At 30.8% G+C, this 25,074-nt stretch overlaps 2 protein-coding genes across 2 annotated transcripts in view; one reads left to right on the plus strand and one right to left on the minus strand.

Annotated features, from left to right (window-relative positions):
• The window catches only part of LOC143045153 (lysosomal alpha-mannosidase-like), a 37,844-nt gene extending 13,647 nt beyond the window's left edge, over nucleotides 1-24,197 (plus strand). The window contains exons 9-26 of the mRNA XM_076217460.1: nucleotides 231-434; nucleotides 1,461-1,533; nucleotides 3,493-3,532; nucleotides 5,321-5,390; nucleotides 7,595-7,714; nucleotides 8,130-8,246; nucleotides 8,541-8,667; nucleotides 13,667-13,737; nucleotides 14,894-15,127; nucleotides 15,693-15,811; nucleotides 16,129-16,230; nucleotides 17,809-17,896; nucleotides 18,449-18,535; nucleotides 19,838-19,928; nucleotides 20,753-20,898; nucleotides 21,391-21,564; nucleotides 22,990-23,101; nucleotides 23,834-24,197. Coding sequence (XP_076073575.1) covers nucleotides 231-434; nucleotides 1,461-1,533; nucleotides 3,493-3,532; nucleotides 5,321-5,390; nucleotides 7,595-7,714; nucleotides 8,130-8,246; nucleotides 8,541-8,667; nucleotides 13,667-13,737; nucleotides 14,894-15,127; nucleotides 15,693-15,811; nucleotides 16,129-16,230; nucleotides 17,809-17,896; nucleotides 18,449-18,535; nucleotides 19,838-19,928; nucleotides 20,753-20,898; nucleotides 21,391-21,564; nucleotides 22,990-23,101; nucleotides 23,834-23,931 — 2,073 coding nt within the window. The 3' untranslated portion in view covers nucleotides 23,932-24,197. The remainder of the gene's footprint in view (nucleotides 1-230; nucleotides 435-1,460; nucleotides 1,534-3,492; nucleotides 3,533-5,320; nucleotides 5,391-7,594; nucleotides 7,715-8,129; nucleotides 8,247-8,540; nucleotides 8,668-13,666; nucleotides 13,738-14,893; nucleotides 15,128-15,692; nucleotides 15,812-16,128; nucleotides 16,231-17,808; nucleotides 17,897-18,448; nucleotides 18,536-19,837; nucleotides 19,929-20,752; nucleotides 20,899-21,390; nucleotides 21,565-22,989; nucleotides 23,102-23,833) is intronic.
• On the minus strand, nucleotides 9,234-12,658 carry LOC143045154 (toll-like receptor 6). The gene is made up of 2 exons (XM_076217461.1): nucleotides 12,615-12,658; nucleotides 9,234-11,701 (listed from the first exon to the last, which is right to left on the minus strand). Exons 1-2 carry the CDS (start codon nucleotides 12,627-12,629, stop codon nucleotides 9,368-9,370), a joined length of 2,349 nt encoding a protein of 782 aa, XP_076073576.1. The 5' UTR covers nucleotides 12,630-12,658; the 3' UTR covers nucleotides 9,234-9,367.
• Nucleotides 24,198-25,074: the final 877 nt, after the last annotated feature.

Raw genomic sequence — 25,074 nt, forward strand, 5'->3', positions numbered from 1 at the left:
AAAAAATAACAAAAAAGCAAAAATTTCTAACAATCAGTAGCTTATTTTAGAATTCAACATAGGATTCAGAACTACTTAAAAAAATCTTTGATATGTTTGTAATAGGCAGGATATTTTTTTCTCTAATAAAACATGTATCACTAAAATACAATTCTTAAGTTTTTTGAGTATTTAAAAAAAAAAGGCAGTTTGTTTGTAACTATTCTAAAATAAAAAAAACATATTTTCAGCAAGTCAATGGTAGTAAAGTGAATGCTTTCTACTCCACGCCATCCTGTTATCTTCAAAGTTTAAACAATGCCAGCAAGACATGGACCACCAAACAAGATGATTTCTTTCCATATGCACATAGACCACACAGTTTCTGGACGGGGTACTTCACCAGTAGACCAACACTGAAGGGCTTTGTCAGACAAACTAATAATTTCTTACAGGTAAGTTAGTGAAATGAAAAGGTATTCAGAAGATATATTAGAGAATGTCATAAAAAAAAAAATGAACTAATTGTTTACTGCAAATATAAATAAGATGTGGAGATGTATGAGTGCCAATTAGACAACTCTCGATCCAAGTCACACTGTATAAAGTTAACAATAATAGGTTGAAGTACGACCTCCAACACAGAGCATTTGCTCACACTGAAAACAGCAAGCTATAAAGGGTGCCAAATTGACTTGTGTAAAACATTTCAAACAGGAAAACCAATGGTCTAATCTATCTTAAAAAAGAGAAACACCTCTGAACCGCGCCAACAAGTATATTATAATAAAAATTACTAGTTATTATTAACAAATTTATATTTAGGAAATAATCAATATGGATTAGTAAGAAACAAATCTCAGCACCGTGTTTTCACTTTGGCCCTTAAAGCATCATGGTAAATTAGGCTATATTGCTTGTATGTGATGTTACTTGAAATGATTTAATTATGATGCATAATTGATGTGATGCTATATAAATTCTAGAAACAAGCTGGTTTTTCAAAATTCCTGTTTATTAAGATGCTATATCAAATTTCTCAGGAGAACACTGCTTTGTTATTTTATTTGTGGATTTTATATAAAATGGATTTTTGAATTTATCTTATATTGAGGGTGATGTATAGTTTTTAGGGGTTCACTCATAGTTATAGTTTTATTAGTTTACTGTTACATCAGTGAATTTTCAATATACATAAATGGTTCACTGTTTAAAGTGAGAATATCTCTTCCAATACAATAAAAAAGTATGGTGCTCATGAATTATTAGCTGAATATTGAAGTTGATGCAAAATACTCAATTTAAAAGTAATATGTAATTCAGGTTATTTTTCCTTTATAAGATATTAATAAATTTAAGCCTAAAAGAAGTTAAATTCTATATTCAATCTTTTTGGGTACTTTAATAAAAGGTGGTTACCTTTTGCACTGAAATAGCAAAATAATAGTTCTTTTTCTTTCAATATTCTTGTTATTTTGAAGGTTTGTAAACAGCTTGATGGACTTGCAGAATTAAAAGATACAGATAACAGCACATTTCATTTAAACATCTTACGTATGTATACATAGTATCTTTCATATCCCAAAATCATTACTTTTTCGTATACTTTCAATTTTCCTTCCATTAGTTAAGCTATAATTACTCAATAATTATATGTTCCAGTGGTGTTAATACAAAAAAGAAGATGTTGTGTATCCCAATGAGACAACTCTTCACAAAGAGACCAACAGGGCTTTCCATTGAAGCCGGTAGCCGGCGAAAATCCGCCGTTTGCGGTGGCTTCAAGTGCCGGCTACTTCACGGACAAAAATATAAATTCAAAAAGAAAAAAAAAAGATCTTTTTCGAATGTTTACAGCCAGCCGAGAGACGTATTGTAGGGATGAAAAGTCAGTGTTTACCTTGGGCTAAATATAGTGCACATGAATTCAGGTCACTGATTGGTTGTCTATTTAAAGTCAGAATGCATCGTTTCTTTTCGAAGATAACAAGAGAGACGTTCCGGTGATCATTGAACGATAACAATAGAGACGTTCCGATGGTCATTAACTCGTTGGCTTTTTTTGGCTTTTAAAACATGAAGACAATCAGATAGGATGACAATCTTATGTTATGGAATAATATCAGTCAAATTAAAGAAAGTGTAGTAGATCATATTGTTCAGAATCTGGAAAACAGTATCTTTTGAATTTAATTTTTCAAAGCCCACGTGGTGTTCAGAGAATCAAGGTCAAAACCGAAAGTAGAATATTGTCGACTCGACCTCAAATAAATAACATTTCCAAATGATTTATGTATCCGACTTATTGAACAGTTTACAAAAAAAAAAAAGAGAAAATCAGAGGATATATCAATTTTCTGTCAATGCTTGAGAAAAATTGTATGATTTAAATACGCGTAACAGTTTTTAGAGAGAAAAGGGGGTCAGGTCATTTGTTTACAATTTGTCAAATGCACGTATACGTAGTTATGCAAAATAAATGGATCAAGATTTCCAACAAGCCGGATTATTATATAAGTAAAACTCCTTCAAAAGTAAATGAATTTTAAGCATAAGGTAATAAAAATAAAAAACTATAACATAAAAAAATGAAATTTCTTCGAGATTTTTTTTTCTTTCTTTAATTTCATACATAAAAAATGGTCATTTGAAAGATGAAATTAGGTGCCAGGAGATTGCGAGAATGCAGGATTTAGCTCTATTTATGCCAGAGCTTCTGGGGGCCTTGACCCCAGACCCCCTGCCGTAAGGCACCAGAGGGCGTCCTGCTACGCCGAACGCATGTTACAGCCGCCTATAATTTTAATTGAGCCTTCTACTTCAATTTCAAGGGAAGCCCTGGACCAAATGACACAGAAATTATCAACTTTAGGTCACCGTACGGCCTTCAACTATGACCAAAGCCCATACCGCATAGTCAGTAATAGTTAATCTATAGTGATTACTACCCTGTCAACAATTAGATTGTGAGTTCAAACTTCACAAAACAGTTGTGGGAAGGAGTGTACAAGTGTGATCTGGTTTGACAAGGATTGTCAGTTTTCCTGCCGAAAGTTAGTGTTTTTTTTGTTGTTTGCTTTCCAACAATAAAAACTGGCTTGATGTGGCCAGTAGTGCTAAAAGTTGCCACAAACGCAAACTTACAATCAATAAGAATATATTGTGAAAGCTAGCCTGCAATTTGATGTTTTTATTATTTATTGCAGACCAACAGCCAAGAAGTATGACACTCATAAACCAGCAACTTAAACTTTGATTTATTCAAACCGACATTGAGCAATGATCACCAATATCTAAAACAGCAAACCTCCAGGGTTATTGTTATTGGCACCCTATGCTGTAATTGAATTGATTTGTGAAAGTGAATAACACAAGTCTTAAACACATTACTTCAGTTTTTTTAGTATTTTAATATCAAGAAATATTTAACTCTTTTATTGAATTTTGTTTCTTAATGAAAAGATAAATCAAATTGTTAAGTCATGTGTTAACAGTTTTGTTTTAATGTTTCAGGTGAAGCATTAGGAGTTGCTCAGCATCATGATGCAGTGTCGTAAGTTATTTTTTTTCAATTATATTTATTTAATATAACATGAACAAATTATGTATGTATTGAGAATGTTTTATTTGTATATGCAATATAGGAATGGTTTTATTGGTATAGTTTGAAAATAAGGTATGGTTAAAGAAGGATCTTACCTTAATTTAAAAGTTATAATTAGAAAGTCAAATATAGCATTTGAAAATATAATGATGCAGCATAATATTTCCTGTATTTAGCAAAATACATTAATAAAATGCATACCTGCCAACTTTTGAAAGTGCCCATGGGGGTTTTACTGCGCGACCACACTTTCAAAGGTTAAATTCTTTGCGACGTATTTTGCGTGTGCTGTTTTGTTGTCTAGAAAAAGTGTCATATTTGTATGATGAGCTTACAAGCCTTTCTCTTAAGTTTATTTGCATGATTCTAGTTATTATTTCAGTAGAAAATAGAACATGTAGCTACATGTATAAGACCAGGATTTATTTTCATATGTAAAGATATTAAATGATTGTTGGCTTTTCCAATTCAAAATTATGCACAAAGAAGGACCTTTATCAGGTTGGGAACAACACCTAGGGGTAACCCCTCAATGTAAGGCCATTTAAACACACTTTTTAACAAATGAGCACATATTCATACTATCTGATGAAATTTCTTAAAGAACTACAAATGTATACATCTTATGATCTATGTGGTATTATTTTGAAATGTTCTTAGACTTAAAATAATTGGACCCCTCATTTAGAAAAGTTTTTCTAAAATAATGAATTTTCCCATTTTCAAGTTAAAAAATCTAAATTTTTTAATTTTTTTTTTTTTTTTTTTACAATGGTAAAATTACCCCTTGTCTGAGGGATAGTCCCTCATTTAAGGGATACCCCTCATGTTGGGGTTGTTCAAAACCTGTTTGTTTGATCCTTGTGAAAAATAAAGAATAGTACATTCTACTCTAATAATTTGGTAAATTATGTAATTGAATAGATAAATAAGACATGTTAAAGCAAGTGTAATGTCAATAAATTAGTGAATAAACTACTATTTATTATCTTTATGGAAGTACTGCATCATTGAATTTTGTCAATCAGCCTTGCTTTTATTCTTAATCTGTGTAAGAACCTCATTGAAGGTGAAAAATCACCCATGTTTACGATTTTACAACTCTACAACACAAGTTCAAAATCTAGCATTTTGAATAATCTTGAGAGAAAACGTTTTTGATTGGCTAATTAATTTGATCACAAGAAACATTGAATTTGATTGGCTGAACACGATTGTCTCCCTTGGACACAGTTCAAAATCGGGGACAATGAATTTTTCGTATAAATTTTCACAAAATCGTGTTTTAGAGGTTTTTGAACCAACCGTTTGTCAGAAAAATTACACTCAGTCTGGTTATATAGTGATTTGACAAACCAAACACCAATTTTGATCATTGAGATGCTTAATATTCCTTTTACAACACAACATAATTAAAACGTTTAGCTGACTTTACAGAGTTATCTCCCTGTAGTGTTAGGTACCACCTTAAGTAAATGATTTGATCTAGAAAATGGGAGACAACTCTTTTATTTTTTACATTTCAATATAAAATGATTTGTGAACCAAGTCTCAAGTTCTGTACAAAGATAAGTGTACGATTATGCTGAAATTGAAAAAATAAATAAAATAGATTATGTTTAAATTAGGTGCTAATGAGACAGTATAGAGTTAAATACTGCAGGAATGAATAAAGTATTAGAAAAAAAACTTAACAACTTACATTCTACCTTTATTTATCCCTGTCTTTTTGCACAGAGGTACAGAGAAGCAAGCTGTTGCCTATGACTATGCAGAAAGATTAGCTAATGGTGTAATGGAATGTCAGGTAAACATTACTGCCATGCACAACTTTCATTATAAAAAAAATGGAAATATCCTTTCAAAAATATTGTTTATTTCTTTAAATTTTGACACAGCCTAAAGAATATATGACCCACACAAAAAATTCAAAAGGAAACACTACACATTTTACCCATTTGTGTCCAGACTGTTACATTTTTATCGCAGAAGCTTAACATAGCAATTGTACCTTATGTTGTTGTCAGGGTCATTGTTGTTGTCAGGGTCATTAGAAACATTTAGTCTCAGTCTGTGGTTAAAAGTATTTTTTAAGATATGCATTACTTTGTTAAACTCATAATTTGACATTGATTCAATTTGACATTGATTCTATTTTAAATGAACAAGTAAAATTTTATACTAAACTTTTTGCCACGGAAGGCTGGGACAAAACAGAGGGCGAAAAAACTTTGTCAGTTTATGATAGATAAGGTAAGTAAGAAAGATAAAGAAATGTTAGATAGAGATATAAATATCTCTGAAGTAGAAAAGGTACTAAAATTACTTAAACAGAACAAATCACTTGGCGAAGATGGTATAATATCAGAATTCTATGTTTTATACTGGAATATGATAAAAGACGATTTCTTTAGTTTACTACAAGAAATTTTTAATAATAGTATATTGAGTAACTCTCAACATAAGGGGTCTTAACCTTACTACATAAAGGAGGAGAAAGGGAAAATATCAAAAGTTAGAGACCACTAACTTAACTAAATTGTGATTATAAAATTATTGCAAAGATTCTATCTGAAAGACTTACGATAGTATTGCCTAAAATTTTTCAGTCTGATAAGAAAGGGTTTATTAAAGGTAGAAATATAAGTGAGGCTAAACGAATGCTTCAGGATTTTATAGAATATATTGACAATGAAGATGAAGAAGGAATTATATTATTTAGCGTTTGAAAGGGTTGAATGGGAATGGATAGATTTTGTATTGGAGAAATTTGAATTTGACGGGAAATTTAGAGCATGGATAAAAATACTATTACACAATCCTACTACGTGTATTAAAACCAATGGGTTTGTATCAAGATACTTTTTGATTTATACTTGTCCAATAGCGCCTCGTATCTCATACAGGCTGAACTCATGGCATGTGCGATTAAGGGTAACATTAAAATAGAAGGATTAAAATTACCAGGAGAGGGAGGGAACTTTATAGAAACTAAATTATGTATGTTTGCAGATGACATCCAGGTATTTAATAAAAATGAAAATACTTTTAAAATTTTGTCCCTATACGAAAAAGCTTTGAGTTCTAGAATAAACTATGACAAAGCAAAAGGCTTACTGTTAGGGGCTTCGAAAAGAAAACGATTTAAATTTGATAAAACCAAATGGACCACAGGCAATGTTAAAACATTAGGGGTGTGTCATGGTTATGAAATAGATGACTATGATATTTGGAGAAAAATAAAAGTTAAAAATTGTATACAGGTATGGAAAAGTAAAAGTAAACCATTAGTTTGACAGAACTTTTTAGTTGCATCAATATAAGGATTTTCTGAAATTTGGTTTTGTAAGTCAGCTATTTCGTGTAAAAAAATTCAGATTCATCACTCAACAACTCCCTGTTTACCAAAATATTTGGATGGGCTATAACTAGTGAGCAGAAGCTCGCAGTTTCACTTGTTTTATGATCAATAGACAGAGCAAAATTTAACTTTTTAATTTTTAGCTTATCGGGCCCAAAGGGCCAAGTGTATAGCTATTCTCATCTTTGGGATATCTTGTCTACATCCTCCGCTGAAGCCTGTTAAGTTGTGCATTACTCATCTCTACTGTAACTACTGGTCCAATTCACAATCGTCATTAAGGTATTTGGTTTATACCAAACAACATTGCAGTTCTGAGTACAAATAAAACACAGGTGTAAAATGCATGTCTATAATCTTAAAAATGCTGTAGAGTATAGACAGAAAATATTAAACAGAGGTAAAAAGTTATTGACATAAATGAGCAAGAAATGCATCTAAAAAAATGTTTTATTTGTTTAGTATTTTACAGTGACTGTTTATTGATTGGGGCTGAACAGCCAAACCAATGATGTTTTAAACACTGGTCTTACTGCTATGTCCTATGTAACATGTTTCGTAACCTTACCTCTGTACTTTGATTTGAATACAAGGTCATTTAATAAAACTGCAAGATAAAATTAAATCCTTACCTGTTAATTATTTTACAGAAAGTTGTAAATGATGCCCTGAAGAAGTTATATAAGAAAGGAAGTACACCAGCCCCAAATCAGCTGTTTTGTAACCTACTCAACATTAGTGTGTGTCATGTGACTGAAAACAGTAAACAGGTATGGTTAATTTGACTCGCAAAATAGTGAAGCTGTTTAAAATGTCCATTTTCTGTTCACATTCAAGCACTTGTTGTGCAAACTTTTAACTTGTTTCTTTGTTGTTATTTTTCATTTAATATTTACAAAAAGGATTTTTTATAAGTGATTAACAAAGACTTAAATGATAATTTGACTTTGAATACTGTGGATTTATTTATTTTCATGGGTATCAATTTTCATGGTTTGAGGAAAACTTGCATATTCATGGATATTTAATTTCATTCTTTTGGCAAAGTTCGAAATATTCCTTTAGAAAATTCATTGAATATTTAAATTTGTGGTTACCTTGTACCCATGAAATCCACAAAAATTGATATCCAACGAATATTTATGAATCCCCAGTATATTATGTTTTTCTTATTCTCTCTTTCAGTTTACTTTGACTGTATATAACCCCTTGGCACGATCAGTTATTTCATGGATCAGACTGCCTGTTGTTGGAACAAATTATACCATACGAGGACCAAAAGGGGAAAACCTGCTATCTCAGGTAAATATTAAATGTAGCGAACAAAGTTTCAGATAGAAAATACTTTATATAATATATATCTCACATACGAAGCTATACTTTACCTTCAATGTCAAGATTTGTTTTCACTAGATTTCTACCAAACTTGAACAGAAGCTTCTTACAATCAAAAGATATTATCTAGAGGAAAACTTTAATAATTTTTTCCCCATTAGTGTTAGCCTGCGACTAACAGCAAAAGAAGGCGAGCCACTGGGTTCTGCGGAACCCTTACAAATTTTTTATTTATTTATGAAATTTTATTTAATGTATTAGGTTATTCAAGTATCAGCTGACACCAAAAGGATACCAGAAAGAAAAGGATCCCTGGCAAAGAATGAACTGGTATTCCGTGCAGATCTTCCTCCATTGGGATTTAATACCTACTTCATTAGTATGACAGGTAAATAGGTTTGAATTCCTATTTATTGACTCTACCTTACCTTAGTTCTTTGATATTACTATAAGTTTTCTTTAAAACAGGGTTGCAGTTTGTGTTTTCTTATATCAAATTGTTTGATTAGTTGAAAGATTCTGTTGGTATTGAGAGTGATAAAAGAAAACCTAAATACTCTGCTAACATTCATATTTACCAGTCTTGTTCTTAACTGAAAGTATTTGTCCTAAACGAGTAATTAGGAGTTAAGAAAATTTTTATTTTTTAACAGAAATAATATCGGTCATTTCTTTGAGATCCAGTTTCTAAATCACCATTTTGAACTTGTTTTTGTTTTGTTATCCCTTTCCTGTAATAAAACTGCCACTTCAGTATATTGTTATAATCCTGAGGGCCCTCCTAATAACTATATTATTACATGGTTTTGACAAAGTCTGCATACATTCCTAAAGATGATTTGTAATTCTTTTAACATTTGAATTCATGGTTCTTGGGTAACCACATAATCCTTGAAAATTGGTATCCAAGGAATAATAATGAGTCGGCAATATTAATTATCAATTATACAAGAGTTATTTGTTTTCTCATTTAATTAATATTTTTACAAGAATTATTACCAGATTAGATTAATAACTAACAGTCACTTTCAGCAATCTTCAGTCAGCCACATTTTTGTAAAAAACAGAACCCACTAAAAATCAGCTACTTATGTTGTTATGGCATCTCTAATTTTGTCCCAGAATATAACATTTCCATGTTCATCATTTGGATATTCTATATACGACTGTTTCTGTATAAGTTCATACAGCAGTAAAGGTAATTCCTCTGGTAAAAGTTTCTCATAAAAGACAAGAAAAAGAATATTTTTGCCTTCCCTAGCATGAACGCTTTCCATTCTCGCCATATTATATTCAAACATACAGTAGTACGAATCAACAAAAGATCGAGTTATTATACAAATTGTCTTTCGACTGTTTTGGATAGCATTAATAATGTTATCTGTGATATCTTGTCCCGGTAAGAAATCACGCTGATGTAAACACAGCCTCAATTTGAAATCATGTTCCAAATAATGAATACAGTCTTGCGTAACAAAAGTTTGGTCTTCATCAGAATATGATATAAATGCATCATAAGTATACTCATTCAAATTATCCTCAATGTTCTTTATAGATGTATATTTCAATTTAGCAGTGTAGAAAATGTAGCATAGTTTCCATCTATGTCTATAAATAAATCCTCCAAACAATACAATGATAAATCCAAAAATAGCAAAAGATACAGAAATTATCAAATATGCATAGCTAATACAGTCTTCTTGAAGACGTTTTATTACTTTTTCAAATGAATTCAATGTTGAAGTGCTTCCATTTTCATAAGTGCATTTGTATTGATTGAAATTGATGAAATGTTTGCGGTTAACTTTCATCCACTTCAGAAATGGGACTGTATAACATGTACACTGCAAGGGGTTATTGGTGAAATCTATTTTGGTTTTGTCGTTTTTAAGAACTTTATCAATATTTCTCATTGATGCTGCATCCAAGAAATTTATTGCATTGTTCTTGAGATTTATTACCTTCAACTTTGTCAAATTAGACAAATCAAAATGTATTGCTTTCAAAAAGTTGGAATTCAAGTCAATAACTTGCAGGTGCTGTTGGCCATGGAACATAGTGAAATTAAGTTGTTGAATGGAATTGTTGGATAGATTTACATGCTCAAGTTTACTATCTTGTGTTGTCATGTATAGATGTTCAGCTAGGTAGCCTCCTAGCGTGTTACTGTTCAATTTCAGAATCAAAACATAAATAAGGTTTAGAGCTATTTGTTTTAGCATATTGCCACTTAGATCCAGCATTTGAAGGTCCAGTGGTGCTGGCTGACAGAGAGTTTGAGTTGATATTTGTAAGTCCTTGTTATTTGTGAAGGTCAGTTCATGAACAGAAGTTGTTGATAGGAGATCAAAAATGTTATTCAAAGGAAAAATTTGTGATGTGTAGAAAACATTATTCATTTTTACAACTTTTACTGGTGTTTTAGCCAAGCTTTGGAACAGTTCTATAACTTTTGCCTGTCCAAATTTATATCCTGATGGACAATCGAGATCAAGCCCAAAAACTTCAAGCTTTGTTAGATTAGAAAAAGCCTCTGATTTCACAACCATTTGGTGACAATGATTTATATATAGATACCTTAAATTTGGTGTATATCTGAATACTTTATCATAAAGAGGAAGATGAAGGCAATTGCTAAAATTGAGTGAAGTTAAATGATGTAGGGAAAGATAACCCACTCCAAAAACTATTGTTTTAAATATTGCTATACTAACATCCATCTTCAATACCTCCAAGTTTTTTAAGTCTGCTATTGTTTCATTTGGAAAGGAAAACAGAGTAAAAATAGGTGTAATTAGATTGTTATTGTTTTGAAGAGATATATCTGTTAGTGACTTCAAAGGTTTGAAACTTCCTTTTGGAAATCGTTCCAATTTATAGCTCAGTTGATTATGATCAAGTTTAAGATGCTTTAAATTTCCAAGTCCTGTAAAAGTTTGAATATTTATCGACTGTAAATTGTTGAATGATAGATCCAGTACTGTAAGGTTTGTCAAATGTTCGAATGAATTATTTGCTTTTTCCTTGGATAAACTGTAGTTCATCATCATGTAATTATTGTTAAGTTTCAAGTGCCTCAAGTCACTTAGTCCATAAAACACTTGCTGATTTATTGACACTATTTTGTTGAAAGATAAATCCAGTATTTTCAGGTTATACATATTCTTAAAAGTATGATCTGGTATTTCACTGATTAAATTGTGTTGTAAATTAAGGTAAGCTGTATTTGATGGTAAATTTGGTATAGATGTCATATTTCTGCAGGAACAATCAACATATAGCTCTCCTTTTTGGTACAACTTTTCACAATGAAATTTTGGTTCTGGTTTGATAGTTCCAGCTTTGCTGATGATTAGGGGATCATTGCAGATCACAAACATGATAATAAACTTGCAAACTTGAAATAACTCCATTTTCTTCTTCTGCAAAGGAAAAAAAAAGATTTTACTCATTGTGCCGATATATGTAGTACAAATGAATTATATTCTGTGTAAGAAAAAGAAATAGTTGTGTTATTCAACTTTATATTATAACTCTCTCTTGCAAGCCAGTACGTGTTTTATCTTATAACAGTGTTAAACTAATTTAAACTGTCCAGTCGGTCAGAAAATGGATTAGGAGACCCACCATAAAGCTAATATTGTTTGTAATAATAGTGAAGAAAATCAGGGAGGTACTGCACCCATTTAACAAATGAATGAATATTGATATAAAAAACAAGTTAACATGTGTCTGTCCCAAGTCTCATGTCTCATATTTTCTTTGTAAATTTTCTTTATCATAAATAAGGCTGGTTTATAGTATTCAAATGAATTATTTCACATGGTTAGACCTTTTATAGCCGACTAAACTTAACAAGTTTTTATCATTGCTGATGGCCATAGTTTTATCATTGTTGATGGCCGTAAGGTGGCAGAAAATTACTTTTATTCATTTTAATTGAACTCTGGTGAATAGTCATGATAGTTGTCTCATTGAATTGGAAAGCATAACACATCTCCTTATTTTTTTTATGCAATTGTTGATCATCATCAGCATATTTATGACCTTAAACATTATGATTGTTAGCAGGAAAGAAAGATTTGAGGGACAATTGATTCACTTGTTCTCTTTATGTATATATTTACCTTTAGATGCTACATAAGAAAAAATAATACTTATTTAGAAATTGTTGACTATTAGTTGCAAGTATTGCAATAAACTTGTCACATTTGAAATTCAATTAAATCATAGACAATCTCTTTATGAAAACATAAAGTGAAGGTTATCCATTTAGATTTAAATTTATAAATCTTGTTTTCTAATAATTTTAAGATCAACATAATGTTATCATACCTTATAGTTTATCATCAGATTATTTAAAAATATATGTCTAGACACTTAATTGAGGAAAATATAAGTAATATAAGTTGTTAAGGATATTTGATATTGACATATATTGTAGATCATATCCTGTCATTAAAGATACTTTTTTTTAGTGCTTACGGAAATTATGTGGGCCTTCATTCATTCATTCTATAATTAAGCGAACAGCAATCAATCAATGGATATTAAAGGTCACAAGATCAATCGATATTAAAGGTCACAAGATCAATGGATATTAAAGGTCACAAGATCAAGAAAAGTTTATTATCATTTATTTTGTCTGCATAATAAAAACAAACTTTTGTCAGACAACACATTTATATGAATGAAAGAGATATGTCAATAAGACAGCAGCCCAATGACAAAAATAACCAAACCCCAAAACACCTAGACTGAGAATACATTTTTAAACAATACATAACATGTTAAAACACACTCTAATTTATAAGAGTTCTACATGTGATATGCAATGTTTTGGGACACTTTTTGCTTTTTTATTTGTGCCTCTAGTATTTATGTGTTCTTCTTAAAATAGATTGTAAAATACATATTTATTACAAAAATACATTTATAATGTTTCAAATATTTTGCAAATATGATTTTGATACCAATGATTATTATGGTAGATTCTTGGATCAGGATATTCGATTTCGTGGTGTTGCCAAAGTTTCCATACAAGCCTATAGAATATTTGTACTTTATCAAACATTTGAATTAGGGGTTCACTTGACCAATGAAATCAATTTGGATCTAATGATTAATACTGTGGATTCATTTATTTCGTATGTACCAATTTTTTGGTTTGGCCATTCTCTGCATAAAAAGCCTGTAGAAAATGTATGATCCGTTGAACATTTAAATTTGTGGTTAACCTGTACCAACAAAACCCACGAAAATTGGTATCCAACAAATATTTATGAATCTACAGTAAGGTATTCGCAGTACTAGTAGTTCATATAATACAAGCTTCTGGTTTGCTGCTTGAGAATAACCATGATCTTAATTTAAAGTGTTTTTTCTAGGTTTTAAGGATCAACATTCCACTAAGTCATTCAAAATGAAATCCAACAGTGATCTAGTAATGAAAAATGAGGTAAATAATTTTGTTGTATATATTGCTGTGTATCATAATATATTTTAAAACACCTGTTTCTTATCTTTGATGTGGATGTCATGAAATTTATGTTTAAATGAAGTAATCAAAACTATATGTGTTTACATACTGTAAACTTGAACCTTTTGTTTTTTTGGTGTATAAAAATAATCTGTATATGAGTTGTGAAAAATATATTAAACTTGGGTCTTTCCTTATTTAACTACAAGTAAATTTGAAAATCTTGAAATGGAAATGATGCCAAGTGGGACAGAAAAAGAAGAAGCAAAAATAAAGTGTTATTGAAAATAAGTCAGTGTACAGTATTAAGCTGTACTACATTTGAATACCAAGTGAAACACATACAAAAAAGATCAGTAGAGTGGGGTGCTCATTTTCGCCATATCTTTCCATGTTTTCTTCAGTTTAGGTTCAGGTCTTTATGTTTTTGAAGTATACTGATATTTCTATATTAAGATAACTTCAAATGCAAAATATTCTTAGCTTGAAAACGTGTTTGTTTTGAGTAAAATCATCTGAAAAGTTGGATTAAAGGGTGTTTGAAATTTCCTGATTTTTTGTCAAAGGGGGACACATATTCGCCGTTTTTACATATCTATTTAAAACCAAATAACTGCAGCTTTAAACAATATTTATCAAATAAATTTCATTATAGACGAATAGCAGACATTTGAAAGGTGTTAAAAACTGAAATTTAGGGCAATCAGTCAAAGAATTACTAAGGAATGCTTCTTTGAAATCGTTTTTGTCATTCAGGAAATTGGCTGAAAATCGTTGTCCATTTTTCGGTCCTTTGCCGTAAGAGCCGAAATTTAGTCTCATTTTCAAAAATAATCATATTTGTTATAAAAATATAATTTAAAGGCATATTTATTCCATTTCAACCATCCTTTGAAGTATTTACACCTCAAAATCATAAAACGGCGAAATTGTTTCCAAAGCGAATATGAGTGCCCCACTCTATATTAGTATAGGAAAAAATGTCTGAGATTATAAGACACAGCTAGACAAGGGTTACTGTAAGATATATAGATAAGATCGAATAAAAAGATTTCAAAACTTTTAAAAGAAAAATAATAGTAAATGCATAATGTGTTTAATGATAAAAAATAATAAACTTTTTTTTTGTCTTTAGCATGTGTCCTTGACATTTGATGGTCCAACTGGTTCCCTTAAGCAGATAACAAATCTAGACAGTCGGGTAACAGTACAAGTGAAGCAAGAGTTGATGTACTATATAGGTGTATCAGGATCTTCAAAGTCTTCAGCACTCAATGCTCAGCCATCGGGAGCTTATATATTCAGACCAAATGAAACTGTTCCTTTGTCTTTCCATGCCGACTTAAAGAAAACAACTGTTATCAAAGAGGTAATTATAAAAATAAGAAGATGTGGAATGATTACCAATGATACAACTCTCCATCAGAATCCGCATGACATAGAAGTCAGCAACTATAGGTTACTGTATGACCTTCAACAGTGAGTAAAATTTGTACCTCATAGCAAGCTATAAAAGGCCCTGAAATGACAAATGTAAAATAATTCAAATGAGAAAACTTATGGCCTGATTTATGTACAAATCAATAATAAAAAAAAACAAACGTGTTCAGCTACAAATGACAACCTCTGAACTACAGGCTCTTAATTCAGGACAGAATAAGGTGTGTTTAAATATGAATATTTATATAGTATACATTACATAATTAACAACTAAGAATTGAAAAATCTTGAAAATAGCCCTGCCCATTGGTAAGATTTGTTACTAGTAAAACATAGGTAGTTTTTTATTGTTCCAATGCTGATGATTGAATTTCTGTTTCAGATGAAAATTGGACATTTCAAGTTTCAAACACCAATTATCAGATAATGCAGTTTAAAAAAAGTTTGACACATTAGTCTATGTTTTCAAGTTAAATTATTTATTGTTATTTCAGGGTGCGCTTGTACAAGAGGTTTATCAGAAGTTTAGCCCCTGGGCAACACAAGTGATCAGACTTTATGATGGAGCACAACATGCAGAATTTGAATGGACAGTTGGACCAATTCCTGTTAGGTAATCTTTGGTTTTCAGCCTTGTAATCAAGTAAAATTATTGGGCAAGGATTTATAGGGTGTATTGATTACCTAAAGTAAAAATCTTTTAATAGATACTAAAACCATGAAAACTAGAATCAGGTATCAAAATATACCAAATTTATAAAGATCAGAAAAAAAATTAGGTGCTTAAATACATAGAATAGAAAATAATGGGCAATATGAAGAAAAAAACATAGAAAAATGGCATAAGAATTTGAACATCCAGACCTGTATGCATGTATTATCTGTGTGCCTGCTACAGTATTATTATAACATTTGCTGAACTGTTTACAGTGATATGATCGGGAAAGAAGTAATATCCAGATTCAGTACTGACCTGGCCACTAAAGGTGTTGTATATACTGATGCTAATGGCAGAGAAATTCTACAGAGAAAGTAAGTTCAAAATAAATCCATGAAAATTAGTATATGATTACACAGTATGACAGACTTATTCTGTTATCTGCTCTTTGGTCGGTTTGTTGTCTCTTTGACACAAAATTGTCGGTTATTGATTTGGGGATGTACGGCGAGCGGGCGGGCGGCAATCAAATGTTGTCCCTGCATTAACTCATGAACTGTTCAACCAAAGCTTTTAAAATTTAAAAAAGTTGTTACTGACAACTAAATGAAGGTCAAGTTCAATAATGGCGATTTTGACTTTTACGATCAGGAGTTATGGTTCTTGAAAGATTGAAAAATGGAGTTTCCAGTCGTGTCCGTGCATTTACGCATGAATTGTTCTACCAAAGCTTCCCAAATTTTAATATGTTGTTACCGATGACAAAATGGAGGTCAAGTTCAATAATGATGATTTTGACTTTTACCGTTCAGGAGTTATGGTTCTTGAAAGATTGAAAAATGGTGTTTCCAGTCGTGTCCGTGCATTTTCTCATAAACCATTCAACAAAAGCTTTTGAAATTTTTATATGTTGTTACTGATGACAAAATAGAGGTCAAGTTCAATAATGACGATTTTGACTTTTACCGTTCAGGAGTTATGGTTCTTGAAAGATCGTAAAATGGTGTTTCCATTCACGTTGTTGCATTTACTAATGAACCATTCAATCTAAGCTTTTCAAATTTTAATATGTTGATACTGACTACAAAATGGAGGTCAAATTTGATATTGACGATTTTCACTTTCAGCATTCATCAGTTATGGTTCTTGCGATATTGCCAGGACACAAATAAATGTTAATAAATCCGGTTTGCTGTCGTTGTGACAGCCTCTTGTTAATTTGTTGATCAATAATAATCCATGATTAATCTAACCTATACACACAAAATGATCAATCAACAATTATAGGTTACCCAACAAATAATAATGAATCCAAAGTATTGTATTTGAATTTTATTAGGACTCTATAAATACGTTAAAATTCAGGTGTTAAAATTCAGGAATGGCAAAAATAGCACTCTATATACGATTCAATTGTTCAACATTTTTTTTTATTCCAAATTGCAAAAATAGCACCCTTTATACGATTCAATTGTTTAAAGGAGGCTCAAGGGTACAAAAAAATTCAGAAAAAAAATTTCAACATTTTTTTTTTTTTATTCCAAATTTTAGTTATTACACTTTTAGTTGTTACTTCATAATATTGTACAAAAATCAACCAAAAAAATCAATTTGTTTTGGCCCCAGATGACTGTTGAAATGTTTATATAATTGAAAAAAAAAGTTATCTCCCTTTGCTGAAAAAAATGTCATTTTTTGGCATTTAAATTAAAATCATTACCGTTTTTCTCCTACTAGTTCAACAGAAAAAACGTAACTTAACAAAAATGCATGTTTCTTTCGAAGGCAGATTGTGAGCTTAAATGAACAGTGACCCCATATTTTAATTTTTTTCTTCTATTAAGTATAGGATAAAGTTCATTTATAGAAAAAAATAGCAAAATTTTATATTTAAAAAAAAATGTGATTTATACCGGTGAGCCCCCTTATGGTCAATTATTTATGTTTTACAGGAGAAATCACAGAGACACATGGAATTTTACCAGTAAAGAACCAGTATCTGGCAATTATTATCCTGTTAACAGTAGAATATATCTTAGAGTAAGTAAAGGACAGCAATAGGTGTAAACCTTTCTTTAAATGTAGTCAGTTCTTTTAATCCGACTGTGCGAGGGCTGTACTGTATAGCCAGTCAAGGTTGTTAAAAACTTCCATTTGATTTGTTCTTTTAATACATCAAGGAGTTCAGAATTTTTTTATACATTTTTATGTAGTAGTGAATACTTAGTATTAAATAAGGAATTAACGAGGATTTATATTTTTTTCAATCAACATTTGTTTTTGTATTTAATTATTATAAGCTCATATTTATTTGTATATCTTGCAAGTACAATTTGTGTATAGGGAGCATCACTCATATCATTAAAAAAATATTAGATCTAAAACAATAGCTGATCTTATTCTTCCTTGAAGCAGATACATGCAATCAGTAATTTCTATAAAGTCAGCACATAGACAGAAAAAAGACAAAAAGCAAATGAACAGCACTTTTATTGCTGTTCTTCATCTCAAAGTTTTGCACACAATTTTACATCTTACCATAGTGTCAAAATAGTGCTATATACATTATAAAATTGTTATTGTACCTTTTAGGATGAGACAAAGAAGGTACAGTTTACAGTACTGACAGACAGAAGTCAGGGAGGTGGTAGTATAACAGACGGTAACCTAGAACTCATGGTAATTGTTTTTCAGTAGCTTTTTTTTTGTCAAAGTTTTTAGATTTTTGGGGGCGTTCAATTTACCATTCTAGACGTAGAGTTATACCCTTTTACAAATCGAAAAAGTACCGTTCTCCTGTGATGCCTCTTTATAATTTTAAATGCTAAAAGGGCATCATCTGTGTCTCATGGACAAATTCTCCCTTTTATTGTTAATTAATTCAAAGATTACAGTAAAATATCATAAAAGAAAACTGTAAATCCAGAAATTATTGTGAGGTATATGTTTATTTTTTTTTCCAATGACAGTTATTATTCATTATTACTTTTTATTTTTCTAGAAGAACTAATTATAAACAAGAATGTTTTCGGATGCCCACTCGTTCTGTTATTTTCTATGTTTAGTGGACTGCAATTGGGGTCAAAATTCTAATTTGGCATTAAGTTTAAAAAAAAATCATATCATAGGGATTATGTGAACTAAGTTCAAGTTGAAAGGAATTCAAGTTCATCAAAAACTACGTCGACCAAAAACTTTAAACTGAAGCAGGACAGACTCACCAAATTTTCTAATTTTTATTTTTCAGATTTCTTCTTTTCTTTCTTTTCTTTCAGCATAGCTTTGCAAGAGTTATTTTCTTAGGATGTAGGTTGTCACAGGGCAACCTTAAAGGAAAATCATTTATTTTATCATATATATATATATATATATATATATAATACAATTTTAAGGCATTTACTGAAGAAAACTGTTTGAACTAGTTTTGATGTGTTACAATAAAGACTGATTATCAAAGGTTTGAACACATTAAAAAAAAATAGAATCTGAAAATGCATTAGAACATCTCCCCATGCATATGGGAGACAACTCTGACAAAACTTTGGACATAGAAAATAAAAAAATAAAAATGGTTAGAAAGTGATCTGCTTTCTCATTGTTTGGTACATAGACATAAATTTTAACGCATTGATTAATCAGTTGATTAAATTTTAATTCATTGATTATTTAATCGACACGTTAAATATTGTTGAACAACAGAAAATAAACGACTCGTTATGTAACGACTGGTTAAAAGATTTAATGACTCGTTAAATTTTATCAATCGTTAAAATAACGACAAGTTGAACAACAGACCCCTGTTGTGTGCTGAATTAAAGAGTTATTGGCTTGATTACAGTAAAAAGTAAATAGAATGTGAAAATGCATTTGGTCATCTGCTAATACACATGGCAAGAGGATAAAACTAACAAAACTTGTGTCATCAAAAATACCAAAAAAATAAACTAGTTGTTAAAACTGTATCTGATTTCTCATTGTTAGGTACATAGACGACTGTTGTGGGATGATTATTTAGGTGTAGGTGAACCTTTAAATGAGACAGGAATGGATGGCAAAGGATTGATAGCTAGAGGTAAAATAAAAAGTTTATCAACAAATTTAAATGCTTTCAACTTATATTGTATATGTCAAATTTCAACAAATAATTATCTCCCAAAATTATAAAAGTGACAGGGAGCTTTTGGTCTACTTATTTTAAAGAAATTGCAGACTTTACATATATTTTATAATTCAAATCTATAAAGTTGTGAAAAGGACTGTTTGAGTTTTTTGTGACATTATATACATTTCTTGGAGTGGTGAGCTGTGTAAATTTGTTTAGAGGGTGTAGAAAATCATTTATATTAAACTCAAAACTGAGCATCTTTGTGTCATTTTATTAAAGAAAAACAGAATTTCTGCAATTTTCATTTTTAATTATGTTTAAAAAAAAAATTCGATAGAATTCTTATTGAAGTTTATGATAATGCTGTTAAAATTTGTGTTTAATGTTATGAAAATATAAGGGGTACGCCCAATTATGTATACTAATTATGTAATAGTAGAGAGTCTTATAACAACAACACTTTAGGGAATGCTGCAGAAAATTTATTGATCGACATGTTTCGGTTCCTAGGGCATCAGGATAAAAACAATACATAAAATCATGCTAAAGAACAAAATCGGGTTGTTAAAATTTAAACGTGTTGTTGTTATAAGACTCTCTACATTTATGTTTTTTTTATCATAACGACCCTGCATACCAAGCAAGGTATCCACTTTATGGACTCTACCGTACTACAGACTCACCAGGCGTTGGTTCACTTTCGTTTGTAATTAATTATGTAATAGTTATGTCTTAGTATGAGAGGATATTTGTGAATCTTAGACTCATGGTATGATGCCTTTATTTTACAGGAAAACACTTCATATATGTAGATAAGATAGATAACTCAGCCAAATTCCACAGAGACATGGCCCTGAAACTGTATATGGCTCCAAGTCTGTCATTTACCACATCAACAATGAAACAATCTGATTGGACTAAAGTTTACCATACATCTGTAAGTCAGAACAATAGAGATACTATCTAATTCTAGTTTTAAGGTTTAGATCAAAACATGAAAATCAAATAAGTGCTGGTCATGCTAAGAATTAAGCAGTGTAAAAAAGAGTCCGTCTTAGAATTTAGCATTATACAAAAGTCGAAGTTGTACCATTTTTGAATTGGGCAATTTTAATGAAAATTCACTGAAGTTAAGTATTTCTAGTTCATATTGGTCTTTAGTTAAGTTATTCTTTCTATAGGAACTGATGGTATGTGCTAATTTTTACAAGTATTAAAAAAAACGGAATGAATTATCTCCCCTTAACTTGCAATTATCAGAACATTGCATTAAAAGTGAATTTTGCTTTTACATGTTATCTCTTAATCTGAATTCAACACATTTTTCTGCAAGATTTTCTATTGTGTTTTTCCCATGAACAGATTTGTAAAATGATAAATGACTTGGAAGCTGTCCCAAAATTATTTCACTTGTACTATTATATTTTAGTGGAGTGGATTGAAAGCAGCTTTACCAGATAATGTCCATATGTTAACCTTTGTACAGTGGGCAGGGCCATCGTTCACTCCAAGAACTTCACAGCCATACCTTGTCAGATTTGAACATATTTATGAGAAAGATGAAGATGCAGAACTGTCTAAACCTGTTAAAATAGTTTTACAGGTACAAATGTTAGATTAAATTGTTTGAAATCATGTATTAGGTGATTGAGTTGAAATAATACACATAAATTTGTGCATTTTGAAATAAAAAAATTGGTAACTTTTAAAGAAACTATTTATATAATAGTTCTTGAAAAACTGGTCATTATCGTGATATATGGACTGCCCACAGGACAGTGGTATTGACTAAGATAGTGATAATGACTGAGCCGAAGGCGAGGTCATTATCGCTGTCGCAGTCAATACCACTGTCCTACGGGCAGTCCATGTATCACGATAATGACCAGTTTTTCAAGAACTATTATGTTTATTTCATTGAGAAACCATGTTTTGGAAAATTCTCATAAATTCATAACGCCTAAAGCGAACTCGAGTAGTTGTACGATTTCTATAGTAAAGAGTGAAGACCAGTCGTAGTAATACTGTCATTCATTTTAGTGCGATTTTTCAGTATATAAATTCTTAATTAAGTTCTCTTTAATTTTACAATTAACGAAAAAATATAATTAACAATTCAACAACTTAAATGTTATATTAAAAACAGTAACATGTTTTATAAAAGGTACATCTTTCTAATCAGAGAAACCACGCCCCATCGGTCATTAACAGAGAAACCACGCCCCAATCAGTCAATATCAAACGGAAACCACGCCCCAACGGTCATTATCAGACGTAAACCACGCCCCACCGGTCCATATCATGTAAAAGTTCATTAACGACCGGTTTTCTGGTCCGTTTTGTTCTGTTAATGACCGATGGAATTTATTACTGAAGATTAATGAATGTCATGTGACCCCTTTTTATCCAATAAGAAAATCTTATTCTCAACCGATATGAAATAAAGATATTTACATCATAATTCTGATTTGAAATAAAAACTGGATATACTGTGGATTCATTATAATTTGTTGTATACCAATGTTCATGGATTTCATGGGTACAGGTAAACCATGAAATTAAATGTTCGACGAATAACAAATTTCTATAGGCTCATGTGCAGAATTCGGCAAAAACCATGAAATAAAAAATCCATGAACATGTTAGTTTCCATTCAGCTACTAAAATTGGTACCCATGAAAATAAATGAATCTACTGTAAGTAACAGTAATCTATAAAGGTGTTGATGTAGGTAAGCATATTAATTTCGTAGATAAACTTTTCCATGTTATTTGTGGGTGACCTTTAGTTTTCTGTGTAGGGTTCTGTTATTGCTGTTCATCTTTTCATATTTATCTTCTTGACCATTGATTTGTCTCTTATTATCAGACTTATGATTATGTATTTTCTACTTGGCATCTTCTCTCTCTCTCTCTTTCCTTCTCATCAATGTTCTGATTGGGACAAATTCATTGAGGCCGTACACAGATCTGAAAATTAATTATACAGTAGCTTGCCTCTCATGATAAATTTATATCTTTTATTTCAGAATTTATTTGTACCATTTGATGTACAGTCAGTAGAAGAGTTAACATTGGGTGCTAATTTACAGTTATCTCAGTTACACAGAATGCAGTGGAAAACTAATCAACATTTCCCTGGTAAGAATCTCATTATTATATCTAAATTATGATTTCATATTTAGTATATTTAAAAAAAAAAAATATAATATATCTGTTTGTTGAACATTTTGATGAAACATATCTTAGTTTTAAATAATTATACGAATTGCATCTGCAAGTATTAGCTAAACAGTACATAGAAAGTTTTAAAGGCCATATTATAAGTAAGAAAAAACTTTCATTTAAGAATTGAATGCTTCTTTTTGTAACTTCATAAGGGGTGTAAAAGCGTTGACCGAAGTACATTTTGTATGAAGTGCAGAAGGGCTTCATTCTAAAAATGTGTGCACGGATGGATGTTACAAGCAAATACCATAATGAATATTTTAATGTAAATAGATATGAGAAGATGTGGTATAAGTGCCTACGAGACAACTCTCCATCCAAGTCACAATTTGTAAATGTAAACCATTATAGGTCAAAGTACAGCCTTCAACACCAAGCCTTTGCTCACCCCGAAAAGCAAGCTTTAAAGCTTATGAACATCATGAATCTTGTGAAGAATGTCCACTATGTTAACAATTTGGTATACATGAAGTTATTAATTTATTTTTTAATTTTTTTGGGGGGAGGGGTAGAGGAATTGCTTGTAACTGACACTTTATTTATACACTGAATCTGGTTAATTCATAATCTATATAAAAGGACTTAAATTAGAATTAAATTATTATTTCATGCTTTTAAACTATTTTGTTTTTTTGTTTTTTACAGATTTATCAAGACAATCACAGCCTGTTACTGCTACTGACAATTTCACTGTGGTACTCAATCCAATGGAAATTAGAACATTCCAAATAACATGGAAATGAAACATAGTGGAATTTAAAAAAAAAACAACATCAATTTAAAAAGTGAATATAGGTGATGGACTTGATACATTCCTTAGTTTAAAAATTCAATTCCAAGGTGATAGAATAAGCTTAAGGATGATACTAAAGTTGCAATTCAATTTTGTATAAGCATCTATTTATAATTTAACACTAATAATTTTTCCCACATCTCAGCTTTTATGCCTTATTTTTTAGTGCAGATGGGAAACTTTTCTTTCATTGCATAATAAATTCTGAGAATAATTCATTGTACATAGAGTTATTTAGCTGTCTCTAAATTTTTACATTTTTGTACCATCAATTGCTTACACTGAAAATTGATATTATTTTTAGCTCACCTGTCCCGAAGCGACAAGTGAGCTTATGCCATCACTTGGCGTCCGTCGTCGTCCGTCGTCTGTCGTCTGTCGTCGTCTGTCGTCGTAAACTATTTCAAGAATCTTCTCCTCTGAAACTACTGGGCCAAATACTTTCAAACTTTAACTGAATGTTCCTTAGGGTATCTAATTTATAAATTGTATCCGAAGTTTTGATCTATCAACAAACATGGTCACCATTGCTAAAAATAGAACATAGGTTATCAGGTCAAGATCTATCTGCCCTGAAATTTTCAGATGAATCAGACAACCCGTTGTTGGGTTGCTGCCCCTGAATTGGTAATTTTAAGGAAATTTTGCTGTTTTTGGTTATTATCTTGAATATTATTATAGATAGAGATAAACTGTAAACAGCAATAATGTTCAACAAAGTAAGATTTACAAATAAGTCAACATGACGGAAATGGTCAGTTGACCCCTTTAGGAGTTATTGCCCTTTATAGTCAATTTTTAACCATTTTTCGTAAATCTTAGTAATCTTTTACAAAAATCTTCTCCTCTGAAACTACTGGGCCAAATACTTCCAAACTTTAATTGAATGTTTCTTAGGGTATCTAGTTTGTAAATTGTATCCGAAGTTATGATCTATCAACAAACATGGTCGCCATTGCTAAAAATAGAACATAGGGGTCAAATGATAGAAATAAACTGTAAACAGCAATAATGTTCAGCAAAGTAAGATCTTCAATTAAGTCAATTTGACCAAAATTGTCAATTGACCCCTTAAGGAGTTATTGCCCTTTAA

The sequence above is a fragment of the Mytilus galloprovincialis genome, chromosome 9 (assembly GCF_965363235.1).
Source record: "Mytilus galloprovincialis chromosome 9, xbMytGall1.hap1.1, whole genome shotgun sequence".
NCBI lineage: Eukaryota > Metazoa > Mollusca > Bivalvia > Mytilida > Mytilidae > Mytilus > Mytilus galloprovincialis.